This window comes from Rana temporaria, chromosome 3 (genome assembly GCF_905171775.1).
Source record: "Rana temporaria chromosome 3, aRanTem1.1, whole genome shotgun sequence".
NCBI lineage: Eukaryota > Metazoa > Chordata > Amphibia > Anura > Ranidae > Rana > Rana temporaria.
Window position 1 is genome coordinate 16881964 of NC_053491.1, and position 21988 is coordinate 16903951.

At 46.4% G+C, this 21988-nt stretch overlaps 1 protein-coding gene and 1 pseudogene across 2 annotated transcripts in view; both read left to right on the top strand.

Moving 5' to 3' along the window:
* The window catches only part of PCSK6 (proprotein convertase subtilisin/kexin type 6), a 314800-nt gene that overhangs the window by 135049 nt on the left and 157763 nt on the right, over positions 1-21988 (top strand). For both annotated transcript variants that reach the window (XM_040342313.1, XM_040342314.1), the window contains exon 3: positions 13396-13503. In XM_040342313.1, coding sequence (XP_040198247.1) covers positions 13396-13503 — 108 coding nt within the window. The remainder of the gene's footprint in view (positions 1-13395; positions 13504-21988) is intronic.
* Positions 477-612, top strand: LOC120933942 (annotated as a pseudogene).

A 21988-nucleotide genomic window follows, 5' to 3' on the forward strand; every position in this document is an offset into this window, starting at 1 on the left:
TCTGGTCCGGCCGTACCTGGAGTATGCCGTCCAGTTCTGGGCACCAGTCCTCAGGAAGGATGTACTGGAAATGGAGAGAGTATAAAGAAGGGTAATAAAGGGACTGGAGGATTTTAATTATGAGGAAAGGTTGTGAGCACTGAACTTATTCTCTCTGGAGAAGAGACGCTTGAGAGGGGATATGATTTCAATTTACAAATACCGTACTGGTGACCCCACAATAGGTATAAAACTTTTTTGCCGAAGGGAGCTTAATAAGACACGGGGCCACTCATTAAAATTAGAAGAAAAGAGGTTTAAACTGCGTAGAATCCTTTACTGTAAGAGCGGCAAGGATGTGGAATTCCCTTCCACAGTTGGTGGTCTCAGCGAGGGGGCATTGATTCAAAAAACGATTAGATAATCACCTGAAGGACCACAGCATACAGGGATATACAATGTAATACTGACATATAATCACACACAGGCTGGATTTGATCGCTTCTCTGCCTTTTGGCTAAGATCAAGTGTAGTATCTGTTCTTATCAGTTGCCAGTAGGTGGTACTATGCTAACCGTCCTTGGTACACGGCGAGGTGGAAAGGGATGGCGGTTGGCAGATGCTAAACCTGCTGGCGTGGAGGTGGAAGCCTTCTGATTTGGACGGAGAAACATGAGGTCGAAGCTGAGGTGCCAAGCCCCTGGCCTTTGGCCTGGATTTTGTGGTGCCTGCCCCGGTTCGGGAGAGAACACTAGCTCCTCCTTCCCCTTGGGGGGAGAGGTTAGTATTTCCCGAACGTGATTAGGTGGGAGTGATGGGAGTAGTGGGAGTAGCCTATTGGCGTGGGCTCTCCCCAATCTCTCAGAGCTCCTACCTTCCTAGCTGGGATGGGTGCTGCTGGTCCGCGCTGTGGGCCAGGGTCCGTTGAAAAGCCTGTGGAGATAGTGCCCCTGGAGTGGCAGTCCAGGGGTGCCATACTTGCACAAGTGTTTGAGAGGGCACTTACTTGTATGGCACCATGGTCACGTCTCCACATACACTTTTTTTTACCACCTGCCTCTAGGGCCGGGCCTTTTGGCTGGGACCAGAGGAATTTTTGTTTCCTGGCCAGAGGGCCAGCCATCGTATTGCACGATGGTCACTTTCTACTCACATCTCCCACCTTCCTTCTCCCCTACTTTCTTTTTTATTTTCCCCCATGTTTGTCACTTTTTGTCTTTTTTTGTTTGGTGCACGTTATGTACACTGAGTGTGATAAGTTGGGTGCCGGTCCTCGGGCCAGCCCTGAACGTCTTGGGAGTGGGTGGACATGGCCTTCTTGCTTAGTTCGCCTGCTCTCATGGGGTCTCCCTTCGGGGGAGCCCCATCTAGTACTGGGAGGGTTCTGTTTCGGCAGACCTTCCAAGAAAGGATGGGTCCTTGTCGGCTTCGGCTGCTCGGACCACTTGAGTACCTTAGTCCCCATCTGGAGCCTAACGCCGCGGGGGATCAGGGTCAGGTCCTTCGTGAGGAGGACCGCTTGACGCAGCACCCGTTGCATGTTTTTGTGTTTCACTCTGTGTGTGCACATTTTTTCTGCACCGGGTGGAGTTTTTGGGTTGTGTTTTGCATGCCACAGGCTTTTCAATAGAAAAATATAGGCTGGATTTGATGGATTTGTGGCTTTTTTTTTTCAACCTCACCTACTATCTAACAGAAGCTGGTTATCTGCATTCTGTTCTTCACGCTGACAGCATAAGGGGATACGATAACTGGGCTTGTGTAAAAGTGACATGTATACTGATAATCAGTGCAGTCTCACCAGTGCTGCCAATCGGTGCCCTTCAATGCCCATTAGTGCCACCTCCTCAGTGCACATTGTGAAGGAGAAAAATTAGCTCTTGCCAACATTTTATAATAAACTATGAATTTATTATTTTTATTTTTTCAAAGTGTTCTGTCTTTTTCTGTCTAGCAAAAAATAAATAACCCAGTGGTGATTAAATGGCACCAAAAGAAAGCTCTATTTCTGTGTTAAAATTGATAAAAATGTCATATATGTACAGTGTTGTATGAGCGCGCAATTGCCATTCAAAGTGTGACAGTGCTGAAAGCTGAAAAATGGCCTGGGCAGGAAGGAAGTGCCCTGTAGGCAAGTGGTTAAGGGATAAAATAAATCTTGCTGGGGTTCCACTATAAAGCTGTGCTATCAGCATTTTGTTTGCTTGTCAGACCCCCCCCCCCTCCCCCCCCCAATGATCCTGGCGGTACATGTGCTGTCAGGTGTTCGCATACAATAATAGAAGACCTTTGGGTCATCTGTCATGTCGCACTCACCCATGCTTGTCACAGCAGGCTCAGCAGCTGCGGGGCGATGTACGAAGGCTTTTCCCGACGCTCGCCCCCCCCCCCCGAGACTCGAGCAGGAGACGAGCGAGACTTTGCTCAAGGCTCCGACAAGCTCTCACTGTTCTGTTCGGCTCGTGAGACATTAAATTACTATTAATAATGGATGGGGATGAGCAGAGACATGGAACACGAGAAGATTATGGGCTAGTGTTGGAGAAGGAAGAGATCAGGACTTAGGATTTGTCACTAAAAATCTCAGACATCGTCATCCTACCGATGGGCACCCATTCATCCTCGGGCTGTGTACACACATTGGAATGAGCTGATAGTGGGCATTTGGAGATTTTCTGTTCCCATTCCTGTGTAACCACTTCTTACCAGGCAATTTTTTGCTTTTGTGCACACATTATAGAAAGTATTATATTTGGGGGGGGGGGCGGCAGTGTGATAGAAGGGGGGGCAGTATGTTGGGGGAATGTTGTGACAAGGGGCCAGTATGATGGGGCAGTGTGATAAGAGGGGGGTGCAGTGTGACTAAGGGCAGTATGATGGGGGTGTTGTGACAGGTGGGCGACATGTGGTAGGGGGCAGTGTGACAGGTGGGGGCGCAGTGTGGGCCATGGATGATGTGGCACTGATAGGGGGCCACATGACTCAGAGCTGCAATCAAGACCCGTTCAGGGGGAGATAAGGGCAGGGGGATCCCCTGCGAGGTGGTGTCCAGCTCAGGGCCATTGCTGAACTGGACGGCTTGATCTAGACCCGCACCCAGCGAGAGGGAGGAGAGACGCACAGGGGACACTTTCTGCCAGGGGCTCCGCTTTGTCAGCTCTACTCAACCCTCTTACTACCCTCCCTTGACCCAACCCTCTTACTACCCTCCCTTGACCCAACCCTCTTACTACCCTCCCTTGACCCAACCCTCCTACTACCCTCCCTTGACCCAACCCTCCTACTACCCTCCCTTGACCCAACCCTCCTACTACGCTCCCTTGACCCAACCCTCCTACTACGCTCCCTTGACCCAACCCTCCTACTACGCTCCCTTGACCAAGCCCTACTACTACGCTCCCTTGACCCAACCCTCCTCTACGCTCCCTTGACCCAACCCTCCTACTACCCCTCCCTCTTACTACCCCCCCTTGACCCAACCCTCCTACTACGCTCCCTTGACCCAACCCTCCTACTACGCTCCCTTGACCAAGCCCTACTACTACGCTCCCTTGACCCAACCCTCCTCTACGCTCCCTTGACCCAACCCTCCTACTACCCCTCCCTCTTACTACCCCCCCTTGACCCAACCCTCTTACTACCCCCCCTTGACCCAACCCTCCTACTACCCCCCCTTGACCCAACCCTCTTACTACCCTACAGCCCCACATCTGCCCTAATCTGCTCTTCATAGACTTGCCCCTCTCCATTAAGCTTCCCTCACAGCACTGCTCCTCCCCCAGCAACCTGTCGGCTGCCCGTTTTATAGGGTTGCCACCTCATCCCTTTAAAACTGAACACATATTAACACAGGTTCTGTGGTTGATTAAGGTGGTAATCCCTTATCTGCATTAAATTCGCCTCAGAACCTGTGTAGTTACTATATGTTAAAGGGTTAAGGCAGCAACTCTACCGCCTGACAATGTTGCACAGCCCCCTCCCCCATGCTGGCCACTGGGGCTGACAACAGCCCAGGTGCCAGGCCACATTTTCTACTCTGCGTGGCAACCTGGGATTTGTCAAGCCCTGGGCTATGACTATATCTGTGTGTGCTGTCCATAGTTATGAATATTCACTGAATTGTATGGTGATGTTGAGGACTGAACTTGAGAATGTTGGCCACCACTGCCTTATGCTGTTTTACCATTAGCATTGAAACAATGTGTTTCTGAGTTGGTTTTATTGTGCTGAATATCGGCTTCTGTATTGTTTTGTAGCAGAAATGACCCAACCTAAATGATAAAATTGTAAAACCAGGTTTTATTTTTATTTTTTTTCAGGTAGAACTTGGTGGAACTCAGTTCCACCACCTCAGGCTCAGACCCTTTGGTGCCTGCTCATCACAATCGCTTGTAAACACAGAAGTCCGGTTTCTGTGTTGACAAGTGACAGCTCTGCACTCTGTGTGCAACCCTCCTGAACTCTGCACTCTGTATGTAATGCAATACTGGTATTTGATGCCCCTTTAAGACCCTCCTACTGTTTGTGAGGGCAGAGGATTGGGGGGGGGGGTCGTGGTTGAGTTTCAGGTTTGAGAAAAAAGCCCTGGTTAAGACATTCCTGCAATGAAGGTCCAGGGACAAATCTTTGTCAGGTGCCCTATGAAGTGTGATACGAATTCTCCTTCGGCTGTCCATATTCTGCTCCCGTTCAGATACAAGTGACGGTGACCAATGACGAGCAGAGGACACTTGTTTTCCGCTGCCTCCACTTTGTTGGTAGCACTACAGATAGCGCTCTAATGATTTAATATAATACTGTTATTTTCCAACTCGCACCTTCCAGGATAAGTTGGCAACCAATTAAAATCTATAGAAACTAACATTACAGGTAGATCGCAGTCAACCGTGGAAAATGTTCATTTAAGCAAAGGAAGCACAGCTTGCTGCATGGCTCTATTTTTTTTTTTCATAAATCTTGTTCATCTTTTTGCTGTGCTTGCTAATTGCCGTCAACTTTATTTTCCGAATGGCTGTAAATCTGTCAACATAAAATTTCAGGTTATGAGGACTTAAAGGGTAACTCTGCTTTCATGGGAAAAAAAACATCCTTGCATATGCCATTGTGGCACAAATCATATTGTAATTTAACCTCTTCCCCACCGCGCCATAGCGAAAATACTGCTACAGCGCGGTGGAGTTATTCCGGGACGACGTCCCTGGGACGTCCTCCCAGAATCCTTCACTCGCGCGCCCCCTGGGGCGCGCTCGCGGAATCATCTGTGAGCGCCGGGTCTAGAAGACCCGGCGCATCACAGATCGCGGTAAATCGCCGCTGATAGCGGCGGTTTACCACGTGATCGCTCCGTCAAATGACGGAGCGATCACTTGTAAACAAACTGGCGTCATGTCATGACGCCGGTTCCTCCCTCTCCTCTCTGTACCGATCGGTACAGTGTGAGAGGAGAGGGGGGGAGAGCGGCAGCAGCAGCAGCTGCTGTGGGATGGATCTGTGACACATGCAGTCACAGATCCATCCATCCCTGCGCAATACTCTGCAATTAACCCCTCATACTCTGCAATACTCTGCAATTAACCCCTCATACTCTGCAATACTCTGCAATTAACCCCTCATACTCTGCAATACCCCCATACCCCCCATACTCTGCAATTAACCCCCCATACTCTGCAATTAACCCCCATACTCTGCATCTAACCCCCCATACTCTGCATTTAACCCCCCATACTCTGCAATAACCCCCCCCATACTCTGCAATAACCCCCCCATACTCTGCAATAACCCCCCCCATACTCTGCAATAACCCCCCCCCCCATACTCTGCAATAACCCCCCCCCATACTCTGCAATAACCCCCCCCCATACTCTGCAATAACCCCCCCCATACTCTGCAATAACCCCCCCCATACTCTGCAATAACCCCCCCCCCCCATACTCTGCAATAACCCCCCCCCCATACTCTGCAATAACCCCCCCCCATACTCTGCAATAACCCCCCCCCATACTCTGCAATAACCCCCCCCCCCCATACTCTGCAATAACCCCCCCCCCATACTCTGCAATAACCCCCCCCCCCATACTCTGCAATAACCCCCCCCCCATACTCTGCAATAACCCCCCCCCCCCATACTCTGCAATAACCCCCCCCCCCCCATACTCCGCAATACCTGCTAATATGACAGAAACTATTTTTTTTTTACAGAATTTTCAGTGTTTTTTCTTTTATAGCGCAAAAAATAAAAATCGCAGAGGTGATCAGATACCACCAAAAGAAAGCTCTATTTGTGGGAAAAAGACAAATTTCAGATGGGCACAATGTTGTATGACTGAGTAATTGTCATTCAAATTGTGAGAGCACCGAAAGCTGAAAATTGGTCTGGTGAGGAAGGGGGTTTAAGTGCCCAGTGGTCAAGAGGTTAAAATTGCCTCGTTTTCAATCTTGCATCCATGGCCAAAAGTTTTGAGAATGACGTCAATATTCGTTTTCACAAAGTCTGCTGCCTCAGTTTTTATGATGGCAATTTGCATATACTCCAGAATATTGAAGAGCGATCAGATGAATTGCAATTAATTGCAAAGTCCCTCTTTGCCATGAAAATGAACTTATATACTCGAGTACAAGCCAAGTTTTTCATCACTTTTTTTTTTGTGCTGAAAATTAGAGGTCGACTGATATTTCGGCCGATATTTGGCAGTTTTGGAAAAATCGTCATCGGCCGATTTTTATCCAAATTAGCTGTGACCGCCGCGGTCACAGCATCAGGAAAGACTGCGGCTTCGGCCTAGCTCTGGAGCCGCGGCCATCTTGGTAAACCCAGTGCGGCCGCCCTCCTCTCTGTTTACGCCCACAGAGGAGGAGGGGCCCGCGCTCGTGGGACACACACCACTCTCTGCTGTCTGTAGCAGGGGGGGGTGTCTATACTGGAGGGAGAGGGGGTCTGTACTGAGGGGGGTGACCATTTTTTTTTTTTTTTTTGTGCCAGTGCCACTTGCCATCCAGTGCCATCTGCCAGTGGCAATACAAGTGCCACCAACCAGTGCCAATTAGTGCCACCACCCAATGACACCTGCCAGTGCCACCATCCAGTGCCAATTAGTGCCACCTTCCATCTAGTGCCACCTGCCAGTGCGATCCAGTGCCAACTAAAGCCATCAGTGCCACCTGCCAATGCCAACCAGCGCTATTGCCACCCAGTGCCAATTAGTGCCACCTGCCATTCAGTGCCAACCAGTGCCACTTGCCAGTGCCACCTGCCATCTGCCAGTGCCATCTGCCAATCAGTGCCACCTGCCAATCAGTGCCATCTGCTAGTACCATCTTTCAGTGCAACCTGCCAGTGCCAATAAGTGCCTTCTGCTAGTGCCATCTTCCAGTGCCAATTAGTGCCATCCAGTGCCACGAGCCAGTGCCACCAAAAAAAAAACAGCCTAAAATATCGGCCACAAAAATCTGCATCATATATCGGCCGACCTCTACTGAAAATGCCCCCCTCGGCTTATACTCGAGTCACCTTTGCGCCTAATCTCCCGGATTTTGGGGACCCGGTAACGGCCGGCCATAGGTCCCCTGGACCCCAAACTTGGCACACATATAGCCCCACTCTTTCTCTACAAGTGTGCAAAGGTTGTTGTCTGGGGGACCTATGGCCGGGGAGCACCGATTTTTCGAAGTCGGGCACCCCTTCCATAGACTCCCATGTTAAACGGTAATTTCTCCGGTGAATTTGAGGACCCGGTACCAGCCAGCCGTAGGTCCCCTGGACCCAAAACTTGGCACACATGTAGCACCAGTTCTCCTCTACAAGTGTAAATAGTTCTGTAGTTCTATATACTCCCATGCAGTGGTGTATTTAGGTTTTGTGCTGCCCTAGGCCTGACGAAACGCACGCACCCCCTAATTTTAATATGTCCCACCCCATCCTGTCAAGGCCACACCCCCATTTAAGACCCGTCCTGACATTTTCCAGTGGGGACACTATTTCTGAGGGCCTTGGGGGGGCAGTAGAGTCTCTTCATTTGCAGGGATTCACTCTGACTTCCTGTTTTGCTATGGAGCCCGTCAGCTGGCTTTTTGACAGTTTTTAGCCTCCCAACGTGACACCTGTTTCTCTCTCTAGCTGAGAACTCGGATGGGAGGTCCACTGTTATGATAGGACAGTCAAAACTAGAAGCGACGCAAAGCCCCCCCCCCCCCCCCAGTTGCGGAACACTGCCCACCCACAAAACCCATTGGTTGGGGTCTGCTGCCCTAGCCACCTCCATGTGTATGGGCTGCCCCCCTGATGGTGGCCATGCCAGTATTATACCGGCAGTAGTGTGGCCGCTTTATGGGGGCACTAGACTGATTTGCCTCCCGGCCCCAGTCCGCCCCAAGACTGGCGCTAATTTAAAAGTGTAGCGCAAGCCACAGGGACTCTCTTCGTGCTGACCCCCCCCCCCCCCTTCAAAGTGCTGGCCTGGGCCTTGTTGGCCTAGGCAAAGATACAGCATTGCTCCCATGTTAAAGGTAAGGTGAGGCATGGGCACAGTAAGGCATGCAGATGGACACCCTAGGCTTATACTCGAGTCAATAAGTTTTCCCAGTTTTTTGGTGGTAAAATTAGGTGCCTCGGCTTATATTCGGGTCAGGCAACTGGGGATTCTTTAGCACTTTGGGAGAATGCAGACAAAGTTGTGTGAGGATTTCAAGAGTTGTGCAGAACAGCCAGAAATGTAGTAGTCTTAAAGTTTTACAGTTTTGGGGTATCCCATGCTCCTTTTTCCCATCCAAGTTCATTGTTGTTTTAATAAAACCAGAAGTAAAAAATTAAACCCAACCCCCCCCCCCCCCCCCGTAGAACCAGGGGTCTCCAAACTAAGTCTACTGTCCTTCAGACTTTGAGGGGGCTGCAATTTGGCCAGTGTGAGTAGAAAAGTCCCTGACGTCAACAGGAGCAAACGATGCCCCTTCATTGGCATTATTGGGAGGAATAGAGTCCTGTTGTTGGTGTCAATGGGAGGAATAGTGCCTCATCATTGGCATTCATAGGAGGAAACCTCATCATTGGCATTAGTAGGAGGAATAGTGCCTCAACATTGGTATCAGTGGGAGGAAAAGTGCCATATGGGTGTCAGTGGGAGGGATAGTGCCCCGACATTATTGTCAGTGGGAGGAGTAGTGCTCTGACATTGGTGTCAATGGGAGGACTAGTGTCCCAACATTTGTATCAGTGGGAGGAATAGTACCTCATTATTGGCATCAGTAGGAGGCATAGTACCCCCAAAATTGGTGTCCATAGAACTAATGGTGCCAAAGCATTGGCGTCCATAGGAGGAATAGTGTTCTGTTGGTATCAGTGGGAGGTATAGTGCCCCATCCTTGGTGTCAGGGGGGAGGGAATAGTGCCCATCCTTGGTGTCAGGGGGGAGGGAATAAGTGCCCCATCCTTGGTGTCCGGGGAGAGGGAATAGTGCCCCATCCTTGGTGTCCGGGGGGAGGGAATAGTGCCCCAGGAAGTGTGAATTTTGCTACTTTTATTTCCCTTCTTGTCATAACATTCTAGAATAGCAGATCTCCCTTGTAGCGCGTCCCAAAGTGATCCCGGGGTGTCAGGCGAATATATCGCTTACAAAGTCTGGCGGTTTCTGATGTATGTTGGGAACAGAGGTGTGGTCTCTGCTGATAAAGCAGGAACGCTCCTAGGTGTTCCCACACCTCCGGTTCCTTGTAGACATTAAAGATGAACTCCAGGCATAAAAACAGTCATTTAACCACTTAAGGACCGCCTCCTGCCCATATACGTCGGCAGAATGACACGGCTGGGCACAAGCACGTACAGGTACGTCCTCTTTAAGTGCCCAGCCGTGGGTCGCGGTCCGAAGCTCCGTGGCCGCGGGACCCACGGACCCGACCGCCACTGGAGTCCCGCGATCGGTCCCCAGAGCTGAAGAACGGGGAGAGCTGTGTATAAACACGGCTTTCCCGTTCTTCACTGTGGCGCCGTCATCGATCGTGTGTTCCCTAATATAGGGAACCACAATCAATGACGTCACACCTACAGCCACACCCCCCTACAGTTAGAAACACAGATGAGGTCACACCTAACCCCTTCAGCCGCCCCTTGTGGTTAACTCCCAAACTGCAATTGTAATTTTCACAGTAATCAGTGCATTTTTAATGCATTTTTTTGCTGTGAAAATGACAATGGTCCCAAAAAATGTGTCGAAATTGTCCGAAGTGTCCGCCATAATGTCGCAGTCACGAAAAAAAATCGCTGATCGCTGCCATTAGTGGTAAAAAAAAATTTTTTTTATAAAAATGCCATAAAACTATCCCCTATTTTGTAAACGCTATAAATTTTGCGCAAACCAATCGATAAACGCTTATTGCGATTTTTTTTTTTACCAAAAATAGGTAGAAGAATATGTATCGGCCTAAACTGAGGGAAAAATTTTTTTTTAGATATGTTTTTGGGGGATATTTATTATAGCAAAAAGTATTGCATTTTTTTCAAAATTGTCGCTCTCTTTGTTTATAGCGCAAAAAATAAAAACTGCAGAGGTGATCAAATACCACCAAAATAAATCTCTATTTGTGGGGGAAAAAGGACGCCAATTTTGTTTGGGAGCCACGTCGCACGACCGCGCAATTGTCAAAGCGACGCAGTGCCGAATTGTAAAAACCCCTTGGGTCATTTAGCTGCATATTGGTCCGGTCCTTAAGTGGTTAAGAGAGTGCTCCTAATCTTGGGTCGTTACCTGTATAGAAGACACCTGGGAGCCAGAAATCTTGCTCATTGATAGGGGATCAAATACCTATTTCACTTAAAATGCAAATCAATTTAACCTTTTTTAAATGTATTGTTCTGGATTTATTTTCTTTTGTATCCCACTGTTATAATAAACCGACCATTAAAATAAGACTGATCATTTATTAGTCAGTAGGCAAACATGCCGCATGAGGATTAAAAATGTTGATTGGAAGAGTATTGTTGAAAAGGGGTTGTAAAGGTTCATGTTTTTTCACCTTAATGCATTTTATGCATTAAAGCGGAGTTCCACTTTTTATATATAAATACCCCTGTAATACACAAGCTTAATGTATTCTAGTAAAGTTAGTCTGTAAACTAAGGTCCGTTTTGTTAGGTTGTTACAGCATTTAGACACTTTATAAAATAGAAATTGACTGGGGCCATCTTAAGTGTGGGCATCATGAAGCCAGACTGTATGACTTCCTGGATTTCAGCCTTGCAGATCTCGCACATGCTCAGTGCTGCACAAGCAGTATAATAGGTTTCAGATTAGGTTTCAGCACCTGTACTGTCCAAGTCACATGATTCTTCGAGACTGGGGAGTGCACAGACTCCTGGAAAGTTACACCCACTACATTCCCAGGAGTCTGTGCGGTGTAGGTTAGGAAGCATTAAGCACCTAGGTGCAGGAAGAGGGAAGGCAAAGGGGGCAAAAAAAAAGCATTTAAAAAAAAAGATGCCAATCAGTGCCCACAAATGGGCACTGACTGGCAACATGGGTAAGTCAGTGCCACCCCACAGTGTCCATCAGTGCCACCCCACAGTGCCCATCAGTGCCGCCCGTGAGTGCCCATCAGTGCCACCCATGTGTGCCCATCAGTGCCACCCATGTGTGCCCATCAGTGCCGCCCATGTGTGCCCATCAGTGCCGCCCATGTGTGCCCATCAGTGCCGCCTATGTGTGCCGCCTATGTGTGCCCATCAGTGCCGCATGCCAGCGCCGCCAATCAGTGCCACCTCATCTGTGCCCGTCAGTACTACCTCGATGTCCATCAGTGCCATCTCATCGGTGCCCATCAGTGCCGCCATATCAGTGCCCGTAATTGAAAGAGAAAACTTACTTATTTACAAAAAAATTAACAGAAAAAAATAAAAACTATTTTTTTTTCAAAATTTTCAGTCTTTTTAGTTGTTGCGCAAAAAAAAAAAATCGCAGAGGTGATCAAATACCACCAAAAGAAATCTCTAGTACCCAATTTTGTTTGGGTACAGTGTAGCATGACCGCGCAATTGCCATTCAAAGTGCGACAGTGCTGAAAGCTGAAAATTGGCTTGGGCGGGAAGGTGCGTAAGTGCCTGGTATGGAAGTGGTTAAATAATAAAATGTTAACCTTTAGTATCACTTTAATGTATTTTATCATTTAACCACTTCTATATACGGCCTCCAGCATGCGCGCCCGCCGCATCACTGAGATGCTGATGTGCGTGCCTGGCGGCCACGATGTCCGCCAGGCACCCACGATCGGCGGTTACAGAGACAAGGACGTGGATCTGTGTGTGTAAACACACAGATCCACGTACTGTCGGGGAGAGAGGAGACCGATTCGTGTCCCTTGTACATAGGGACACAGCATCGGTCACCTCCCCCAGTCAGTCCCCTCCCCCCACAGTTAGAAACAGTATGCAGGGTACACATTTAACCCCTCCCTTACCCCCTAGTGTTAACCCTTTCCCTGCCAGTCACATTTATACCGTAATTAGTGCTTATTTATAGCACTGATGGCAGTATAAATGTGAATGGTGTCAAAAGTGTCCCATGTGTCCGCCATAATGTCGCAGTCCCAACAAAAATCGCAGATCGCCGCCATTACTAGTAAAAAAAAAAATTCTTTCCCCTATTTTGTAGGCGCTATAACTTTTGCGCAAACCAGTTGCTTATTGTGATTTTTTTTTTTTTACCAAAAATATGTAGAATACGTATCGGCCTAGACTGAGAATTTTTTTTTTTTTTTTTTTAAATTGGGATATTTATTATAGCAACAAGTAAAAAAAATATTGAATTTTTTTTCAAAATTGTTGCTCTTTTTTTGTTTATAGCGCAAAAAATAAAAACCGCAGGGGTGATCAAATACCACCAAAATAAAGCTCTACTTGTGGGGAAAAAAAGGACGTCGATTTTGTTTGGGAGCCACGTCGCACGACCGCGCAATTGTCAGTTAAAGCGATGCAGTGCCGGAAGCTGAAATTTCACCTGGGCAGGAGGGGGGTATATGTGCCCAGTAAGCAAGTGGTCAACATTGAATATACTGTATGGCCTTTATCTTGGCTATGTGAAGTACAGCAAATCCTTGGATTGCGAGCATAATTCGTTCCAGAAACATGCTTGTAATCCAAAGTACTTGTATATCAAAGCATTTTTTTTTACAGGGTATAAAAGAAAGACGACTAAGTGTAGCAATAAGTTGCTAAATGTTGTACCTTCATTAAAAGGTAACCATATTGCTACACTTAGAGGCTCCTCTCTCATTTTTTTATACGACATGAAGCTACTCTTGTATCAAGACATCGCTTGTATATCAAGGCAAAATTTATTAAAACCTTTTGCTTGTCTTGCAAAACGCTCTCAAACCAAGTTCCTCTCAAACCAAGATTTTCCTGTATAGCTGATTTCCTGCGTTTTTCCCGTACAGGTGGAGTGGATGGAGCAGCAGCAAGTGAAGAAAAGGGTGAAGCGGCATATCCGAGCAGATTCCAGCCTGTACTTTAATGACCCCATCTGGTCAAACATGTGGTATCTGGTAAGTACGCCAATCTACACATTATTTGCTGGCAGGATAGAGTTCCCACTTGCGTATGCCAAGTGCTTGGATGTCTGAAAATTCCAAAAATACATTTCCATTCACTTCCATGTAAACAGTGGCCTGTGTGCCGAAAACACCGTTCAGCCGTGTGATTGTACGCTTGTGTTGCGGTGAAGTTTGTACCCGCGTTGGGCTAATGCCGACCAACTCACCTGCAAGGGAAAGTAGAATGTTTTTGTTTGTGATCTAATCTTCGGAGCTAAAATAGCTTTTGCTCTTTTTTTTTTTTGGGTTTATAACAAAAATCAGAATTTTGCACATTTACCACTTTACATCGCCAGGCTTTTTTGTTTTTGTGTTGGCAGAACGAACTTTACCTGCTTTCTTTTAAAACAAGCCTGTTTACACAGCTGAAGCACAAATTACACAAACAGCTAAAAGTGACCGGTCCTTCTCCCTTTGATTTTCCCTCATTCCTTAGAGAGACCAAGTCTCAAAAAGAAAGAGTTGCTTAACCACTTAAGGACCGCCTCCTGCACATATACGTTGGCAGAATGGCACGGCTGGGCACAAGCACGTACCTGTACGTCCTCTTTAAGTGCCCAGCCGTGGGCCACGGGCGTGCGCCCGCGACCCCGGTCCAAAGCTCCGTGACTGCGGCCGCGGAACCCGATCGCCGCCGGGGTCCCGCTATCGGCAGGGACGGATTTGCTCTCCCTGCAGCCCCAAGGCCAGGTTCCACAATGCACCCCCTCCCTGCCAACCGAACCCCCCCCCAATCAACGGAGAATGTGCGGCACATTTAGTTCAAATATGTTTTGTTTGTTTTTTTCACTTTTTTTTATTTTTATTTATTTGTAGCTTGTCGCTTACTTTTTTTTATTTTTGTATCATTTTCTTATTATTTTTCTTATTCTTTCCTTTTTTATTTTATTAATTTAATTATTTCTATTTATTTATTTTTTACAATTTTTTTTTCACTTAAAGCGGGGGTTCACCCTATTAAAAAAAAAATATGTTTTTTTTTTATTCTACCATTACATTCGGCATGGTAGCGCGAGCTACAGTATGCCGGTCTTACATTTTTTATCCCCGTACTCACTGTGCTATGGATCATTGAAGATTCCGGGGAATGGGCGTTCCTATGGTGAGAGAAGGTGATTGACGGCCGGCCCTGGCACGTCACGCTTCTCCGGAAATAGCCGAAATACGCTTGGCTCTTCACAGGGCATGCGCATAGCCTGTGCGCAGGCGCCGTGAAGAGCCGAGACCTACTCCGGCTGTCTTCGGGGAGCGTGACGTGCCAGAGCCGGCCGTCAATCATCCTCCCTCTCCATAGGCACGCCCATTCCCCGCGGGAGTCGGAATCTTCAATGATCCATAGCACAGTGAGTACGGGGATTAAAAATTTAAGACCGGCATACTGTAGCTCGCGCTACGATGCCGAATTTAATGCTATAATGATGTTAAGGAGGGTGAACCACCGCTTTAAAGCGGGAGTTCACCCAATTCGTTTTTTTTTTCTATTCTCCCCGTAGATTCCTGCTCGTTCGGTCTAGGGGAATTGGCTAGTTGTTTTAAAATATGATCCGTACTTACCCGTTTTCGAGGTGCATCCTCTCCGTCGCTTCCGGGTATGGGTCTTCTGGAGCGGGCGTTCCTTCTTGATTGACAGTCTTCCGAGAGGCTTCCGACGGTCGCATCCATCGCGTCACTCGTAGCCGAAAGAAGCCGAACGTCGGTGCGGCTCTATACTGCGCCTGCGCACCGACGTTCGGCTTCTTTCGGAAAATCGTGACGCGATGGATGCGACCGTCGGAAGCCTCTCGGAAGACTGTCAATCAAGAAGGAAAGCCCAGTCCCGCAGCCCATACCCGGAAGCGGCGGAGAAGATGCATCTCGTAAACGGGTAAGTACGGATCATATTTTAAAACAAATAGCCGATTCCCCTAGACAAAACGAGCATGAAGCTAAGGGGAAAATGTGTTCGCTATGGGTGAACCTCCGCTTTAACTTTTTTGCTATCACACTGGAGAAAAACATTTCCTGTGTGATAGCTATAGGAAGGTGACATGTTCTCTTTATTGACCCTGTCACCTCCAAAACAGGAGTCATAGCACTGTGCTAGAACTCCTGTCACAGCTGAGATGGGAAGAGCACAGCTCTCCCCTCTCACTTCATACATCGGCAGCAGGGACAGGAGACAGACTCGGTGGCCGGGGGGAGGACGGAGTCCCGAAGACAGAGCCAGCAGAGAGAGGTATATGGGGTGGGGGGGGGGGGAGGGGAGGACGGACGGGAGCACATATTTTACAAGTGATTTCGGCGACATTGCCGCAATCACTTGTTAACGAGCGAGCGGATTCCCCCATAACTTACCGCGCTTAACTGTATCTTCCGGGCGTCTGGGGACTCCATGCCACTGCCGCCCCTTGGAGCCCTGCCGCCCCAAGGCCTGGCCTCAGTGGCCTTGTGGGAAATCCGGGCCTGACTATCGGTCCCCGGAGCTGAAGAACGGGGAGAGGTGAGTGTAAAAACAGCTTCCCCGTTCTTCACTGTGGCAGCTTCATTGATCGTCTGTTTCCCGATCTAGGGAAAGGCGATCAATGACGTCACACGTCCAGCCCCGCCCCCCTACAGTTAGAAACACATATGAGGTCACACTTAACCCCTTCAGCGCCCCCTAGTGGTTAACTCCCAAACTGCAGTTGTCATTTTCACAGTAAACAATGCATTTTTATAGCATTTTTTGCTGTGAAAATGACAATGGTCCCAAAAATTTGTCAACATTGTCCGATGTGTCCGCCATAATGTCGCAGTCACGAAAAAAAATTGCTGTTCGCCGCCATTGGTAGTAAAAAAAGAAATTATTAATAAAAATGCCATAAAACTATCCCCTATTTTGTAAACGCCATAAATTTTGCGCAAACCAATCGATAAACGCTTATTGCGATTTTTATTTTATTTTTTACCAAAAATAGGTAGAAGAATACGTATCGGCCTAAACTGAGGAAAAAAATATTTTTTTTATATCTTTTTTTAGGGGTATTTATTATAGCAAAAAGTAAAAAATATTGCTTTTTTTTTTATTGTCGCTCTATTTTTGTTTATAGCGCAAAAAATAAAAACCGCAGAGGTGATCAAATACCACCAAAAGAAAGCTCTATTTGTGGGAAAAAAAGGACGCAATTTTATTTGGGAGCCACGTCGCACGACCGCGCAATTGTCAGTTAACCACTTAAGCCCCGGACCTTTAGGCAGCTAAATGCCCAGGCCAGGTTTTTTGCGATTCGGCACTGCGTCGCTTTAACAGACAATTGCGCGGTCATGCGACGTGGCTCCCAAACAAAATTGGCGTCCTTTTTTCCCCACAAATAGAGCTTTCTTTTGGTGGTATTTGATCACCTCTGCGTTTTTTTTTTTTTTTTTTGCGCTATAAACAAAAATAAAGCGACAATTTTGAAAAAAATTCAATATTTTTTACTTTTTGCTATAATAAATATCACTCAAAAACATATTTAAAAAAAAATGTTTTCCTCAGTTTTGGCCGATACGTATTCTTCTACCTATTTCTGGTAAAAAAAATCGCAATAGGCATTTATCGATTGGTTTGCACAAAATTTATAGCGTTTACAAAATAGGGGATAGTTTTATTGCATTTTTATTAATTATTTTTTTTTTTACTACTAATGGCGGCGATCAGCGATTTTTTTTGTGACTGCGACATTATGGCGGACACTTCTGACAATTTTGACACATTTTTGGGACCATTGTCATTTTCACAGCAAAAAATGCATTTAAATTGCATTGTTTATTGTGAAAATGACAGTTGCAGTTTGGGAGTTAACCACAGGGGGCGCTGTAGGAGTTAGGATTCACATAGTGTGTGTTTACAACTGTAGGGGGGTGTGGCTGTAGGTCTGACATCATCGATCGAGTCTCCCTATAAAAGGGATCACTCGATCGATGCAGCCGCCACAGTGAAGCACGGGGAAGCCGTGTTTACATATGGCTCTCCCCGTTCTTCAGCTCCGGGGAGCGATCGCGACGGAGCGGCTAGAAACGAATAGCCGCGCCGTCGTCCCGGACCGCCGCATGTAGCGGGGGGGGGGTCCCGATCGGACCCCCCACCCGCTAGAAGGCAAGGACGTACATGTACGCCCATTTGCCTGTACGTGCCATTCTGTGGACGTACATATACATGCAGCGGTCGGGAAGTGGTTAAAATGACGCAGTGACGAATCGCAAAAACTGGCCAGGTCCTTTACCTGCGTAATGGTCCGGGTCTTAAGTGGTTAAAGGGGTTGCAAAGGTAAAAAAAAAAATCCCTAAATAGCTTCCTTTACCTTAGTGCAGTCCTCCTTCACTAACCTCATCCTTCCATTTAGCCCAATGAAAAAAAAAAAAAAAAATCTGTCTAGGCCGATAAGTAAAAAAAATAAAAACAAATCGCAATAAGCGACTGGTTTGCGCAAAAGTTATAGCGCCTACAAAATAGGGGACAGAATTATTATTATTTTTTTACTAGTAATGGCGGTGATCTGCGATTTTTATTGGGACTGCGACATTATGGCGGACATATCGGACACTTTTGACACATTTTAGGAACCATTCACATTTATACTGTGATCAGTGGTATAAAAATGCACTAATTACTGTATAAATGTGACTGGCAGGGAAGGGGTTAACACTAGGGGGTGAGGAAGGGGTTAAATGTGTACCCTGCATAGTGTTTCTAACTGTTGGGGGAAGGGGACTGACTGGGGGAGGTGACCGATCTGTGTCCCTATGTACAAAGGGACACAGCATCGGTCTCCTCTCTCCCTGACAGGACGTGGATCTCTGTGTTTACACACACAGATCCACGTCTTTGTCTGTGTAACCGCCGATCGCGGGTGCCTGGCGGACATCGCCAATAACTTTTTATTACTTCACATTACATTAAAAAAAAAATCTCACAGTACTGTAGGTTAAAAGACAGCAAAATATAAAACAAGTAGTAATGGGCGACACAGTGGTGTAGTGGGTTGGACTCTCGCCTAGCAGTAAAAAGGGTCGCTTGTTGAATCCCATCGACGACACTATCGGCCTGGAGTTTGCACGCTCTCCCTGTTCCTGCGTGGGTTTTCTCCAGGCACTCCGATTTCTTCTCCAAAGAAATGCTGATAGGTTAATTGGCTTCTGTCTAAATTTGCCCCAGTATATGAATGTGAGTTAGGGACCTTAGAGTGTAAGCTCCTTGAGGGTAGGGAACAATGTGAATGTACAATGTATATGTAAAGAGCTGTGTAAATTGACGGCGCTATACAAGTACCTATATAATAGACGTGTGCACTGCCGAAAAATTTTCCCGTTTCATTTTTTTTTTTTTTTTTTCGTTTTTCGTGTCATTCGTTATGATCGCAATTCATAAATTTGAAAATCCAAAAATAAGAGACAATCCACAATTTTTAAAGAATAACTATTAAATTATAGGTATTGGAAATTCCTTTAAAATTTGGCTGTTGGTGAACATTACCAATTTATCCAAAGTTACCAATTATCCGAAATAACAAACAAATTAATAATAATAATAATAAAACGTTTTTATTAATTACTTCCATTCATTTAGATACGGCATTCGTTATTTTGGATACATTTATATTCGTTACGTTGACGATTAGCCAAATTTGAAAGGAAATTTCAATACCTATAATTTGTTAGTTGGTAATAGTTAGAGGAGTTCCACCCTCAAAATTGACCTCCGCTTAACCCACTCCTCGCCCCCTTACATGCCACATTTGGCATGTAATTTTTTTGAGGGGGGGGAGTGGGGGCTTCAGGAGAAGGGGACTTCCTGTCCCACTTCCTCCCTTTGCCGAGGGGCTGCAAAGGCGATACGTCATATCGCCTTTTGGCAGCCCCTCCCTAGGACACATGACAGGTCCTAGGCGATCGCCTGTCCAATCAAACATCGCAGCGCCGGGCGCGCATGCGCAGTGGGTGCCCGGCCGTGAAGCCGAAAGCTGTCACGGCCGGGTGCCCACAGTGACAATGAAGACGCCGGCCGGGGAGGGGGGGGTGAGGAGCGGAGCCCCGGCCGGCGCGTCGCTGGAACGTGGAGCAGGTAAGTGTCAGTTTATTAAAAGCCAGCAGCTACACTTTTTGTAGCTGCTGACTTTTAATAAACTTAAAAAATGGGTGGAAAACCCCTTTAAGTTGTTATATCAAATTTTCGGATTTACAAATTTTTCAATTTCCGAATATTCAAATTTACGAATATTCAGAAAAATTTGTTAACCAGGTGTTCGTTTAATTTAGATATTTCCGAATTAATACATTTCTCGAAATTCGTTAAATGAATTCGGAATGAAACAAATAGAGTCCCCAAGGGGAAATATATAGATTAGGGGATTTGGGGAATGAGAGAGGTGGTAGAATAAAGAGGGGGGGGGAGGGTTGGAATGTGGGCACATTGAGGAGGAGGAGGAGGGGGTGGGTTAGTCGTGGTATAAGGAACAAGAGGAAGGTAGATATTCTCATTGGGTAGACAAGATAGTAATTTGGCTCATAGTAGCCTCAAAAATATATATATTTTTTTGGTGTGGCATGGATATGGTTTACAGAAGCCCCTTATTTTTATTTCATTTTGAAGGGGAATGAATAAATAAGGGATATTGTTAAAAGGGGTGATGTAATACACAGGAGCTTGGGCACTCTGGGGAAGGGTAATGTGATGAGGGGAATGTACTTGCCATATATACTCGAGTATAAGCCGAGGGCCAAATTTTACCACAAAAATACTGGGAGAACTTATTGACATGAGTATAAGCCTAGGGTGGGAATGCAGCAACTACTATAAACAGAAAAGAGGGTCAACAATGCTTATTTGCAACCTCACGGTGCCCATTGGCAACCCCACGGTGCCCATTGGCAGTCTCACGATGCCCGAGTACCTGAATTCTTGACAGGCGTCCATTTTTTAAGTCGCAGCTTCCTCCTGGTGTTCCGTGATAGGCATTTGACATGAAATGCCTTTCACGGAGATCCTCTCATCCTCGGACTCAGTTTCCCAGCAGACACTGTGTTCAGTGTTCCGCCAATCACGGACATTCTTTCATCCTCGGACAAGAGGACGTCTGTGATTGGCAGAACACTGAACACAGTGTCTGCTGGGAAACTGTCCGAGGATGAGAGGAACTCCGTGATAGGCGGAACACAGTGTCAAATGCCTATCACGGAACGCTAGAAGGAAGCCACGACATTTAACAAAAAAATTGACGCCTGTCAAGAATTCAGGTACACTGACTCGAGTATAAGCCGAGGAGGGGGGTATTTTCAGCCCTAAATAAAGGGCTGAAAAACTTGGCTTATACTCGAGTATATACGGTATTTATCTATTTCTTTTTTTCTTTTTGGCGAGGGGACATATTTGATGTCGATGAGGATCGTTATTTTGTGTATATAATATTTGATAAATGTGAATATATGTGACGTGAAGGTGGGAATTAATCTGGGCTAATAGAATGGACTTTTGGCGGTACAAGTAATTAATGTAAAAAATCAAAAAATATTTATTCATAAAAAGGATATATGAAGAAAATTGTATACATAACTTTGTGAAAACAGTACAGTATCAGCATATTATCTCAGTACATATTATAAAGAATATTTCAAAAAAGCTTTTACTTATGCAGATATACTCATAACATGAGAACATATAGCACCAGGGAGTATATGTCAACTTTTAATCCTTGAAACTGAGTTTGATATGCGGAATGGTAGATCTTGCTTTTACACTCGACATGTTTCGTGTACAGGACGCTTCATCAGGAGCATAGAGGTAGGTTAAACAGGTCTCCGCAAAGATATGTGGATCAGACCGTTAATAGTAAAGTATGGTATATACAGCGCTGTTGCCTAACCAGCCTTTTGGGCATGTGGTAGGTACTTTAAAACACCGTTGTATATAAAGATAAAAGACTTGGGCTATCACACGGTTTGTTGAAAGGCGGTAAGAGAGGGTAGGCGACAAGTATCCCATCCAATGTCCCTAAACGTATGCCAAAGTATGGTGTAACTTCAAATGTTTGATAGCTTGTAAGCTTAGTATCCAGGGAATACCGTGTTTTCCCGAAAATAAGTCCGGGTCTTATATTAATTATGCCAACAAAAGACACAGTAGGGCTTATTTTCAGGGTAGGTCTTACCATGAAATGTGCTGTCTTCTCTCCCCCTCTCCCTCCCTGCCTGTCAGGAATCCCCAGTGTGAACTGAGTTAAAATGCTTGTAAAATCCTATAATCCGCTCTATTACAGTATTATAGAATGTACAATGTGTGCGTTTCTGTAATAGAATTGTGCCAAATACATTTGTTATAGCGCCGCTCTGCACTTCTGTTACCCGCCGCAGCTCTCTTCCCCGCAATTATATTCCAGAAACACACACATTGTACATTATAAACTACTGTAATATAGTGGATTATAGGATTTTACAAGCATTT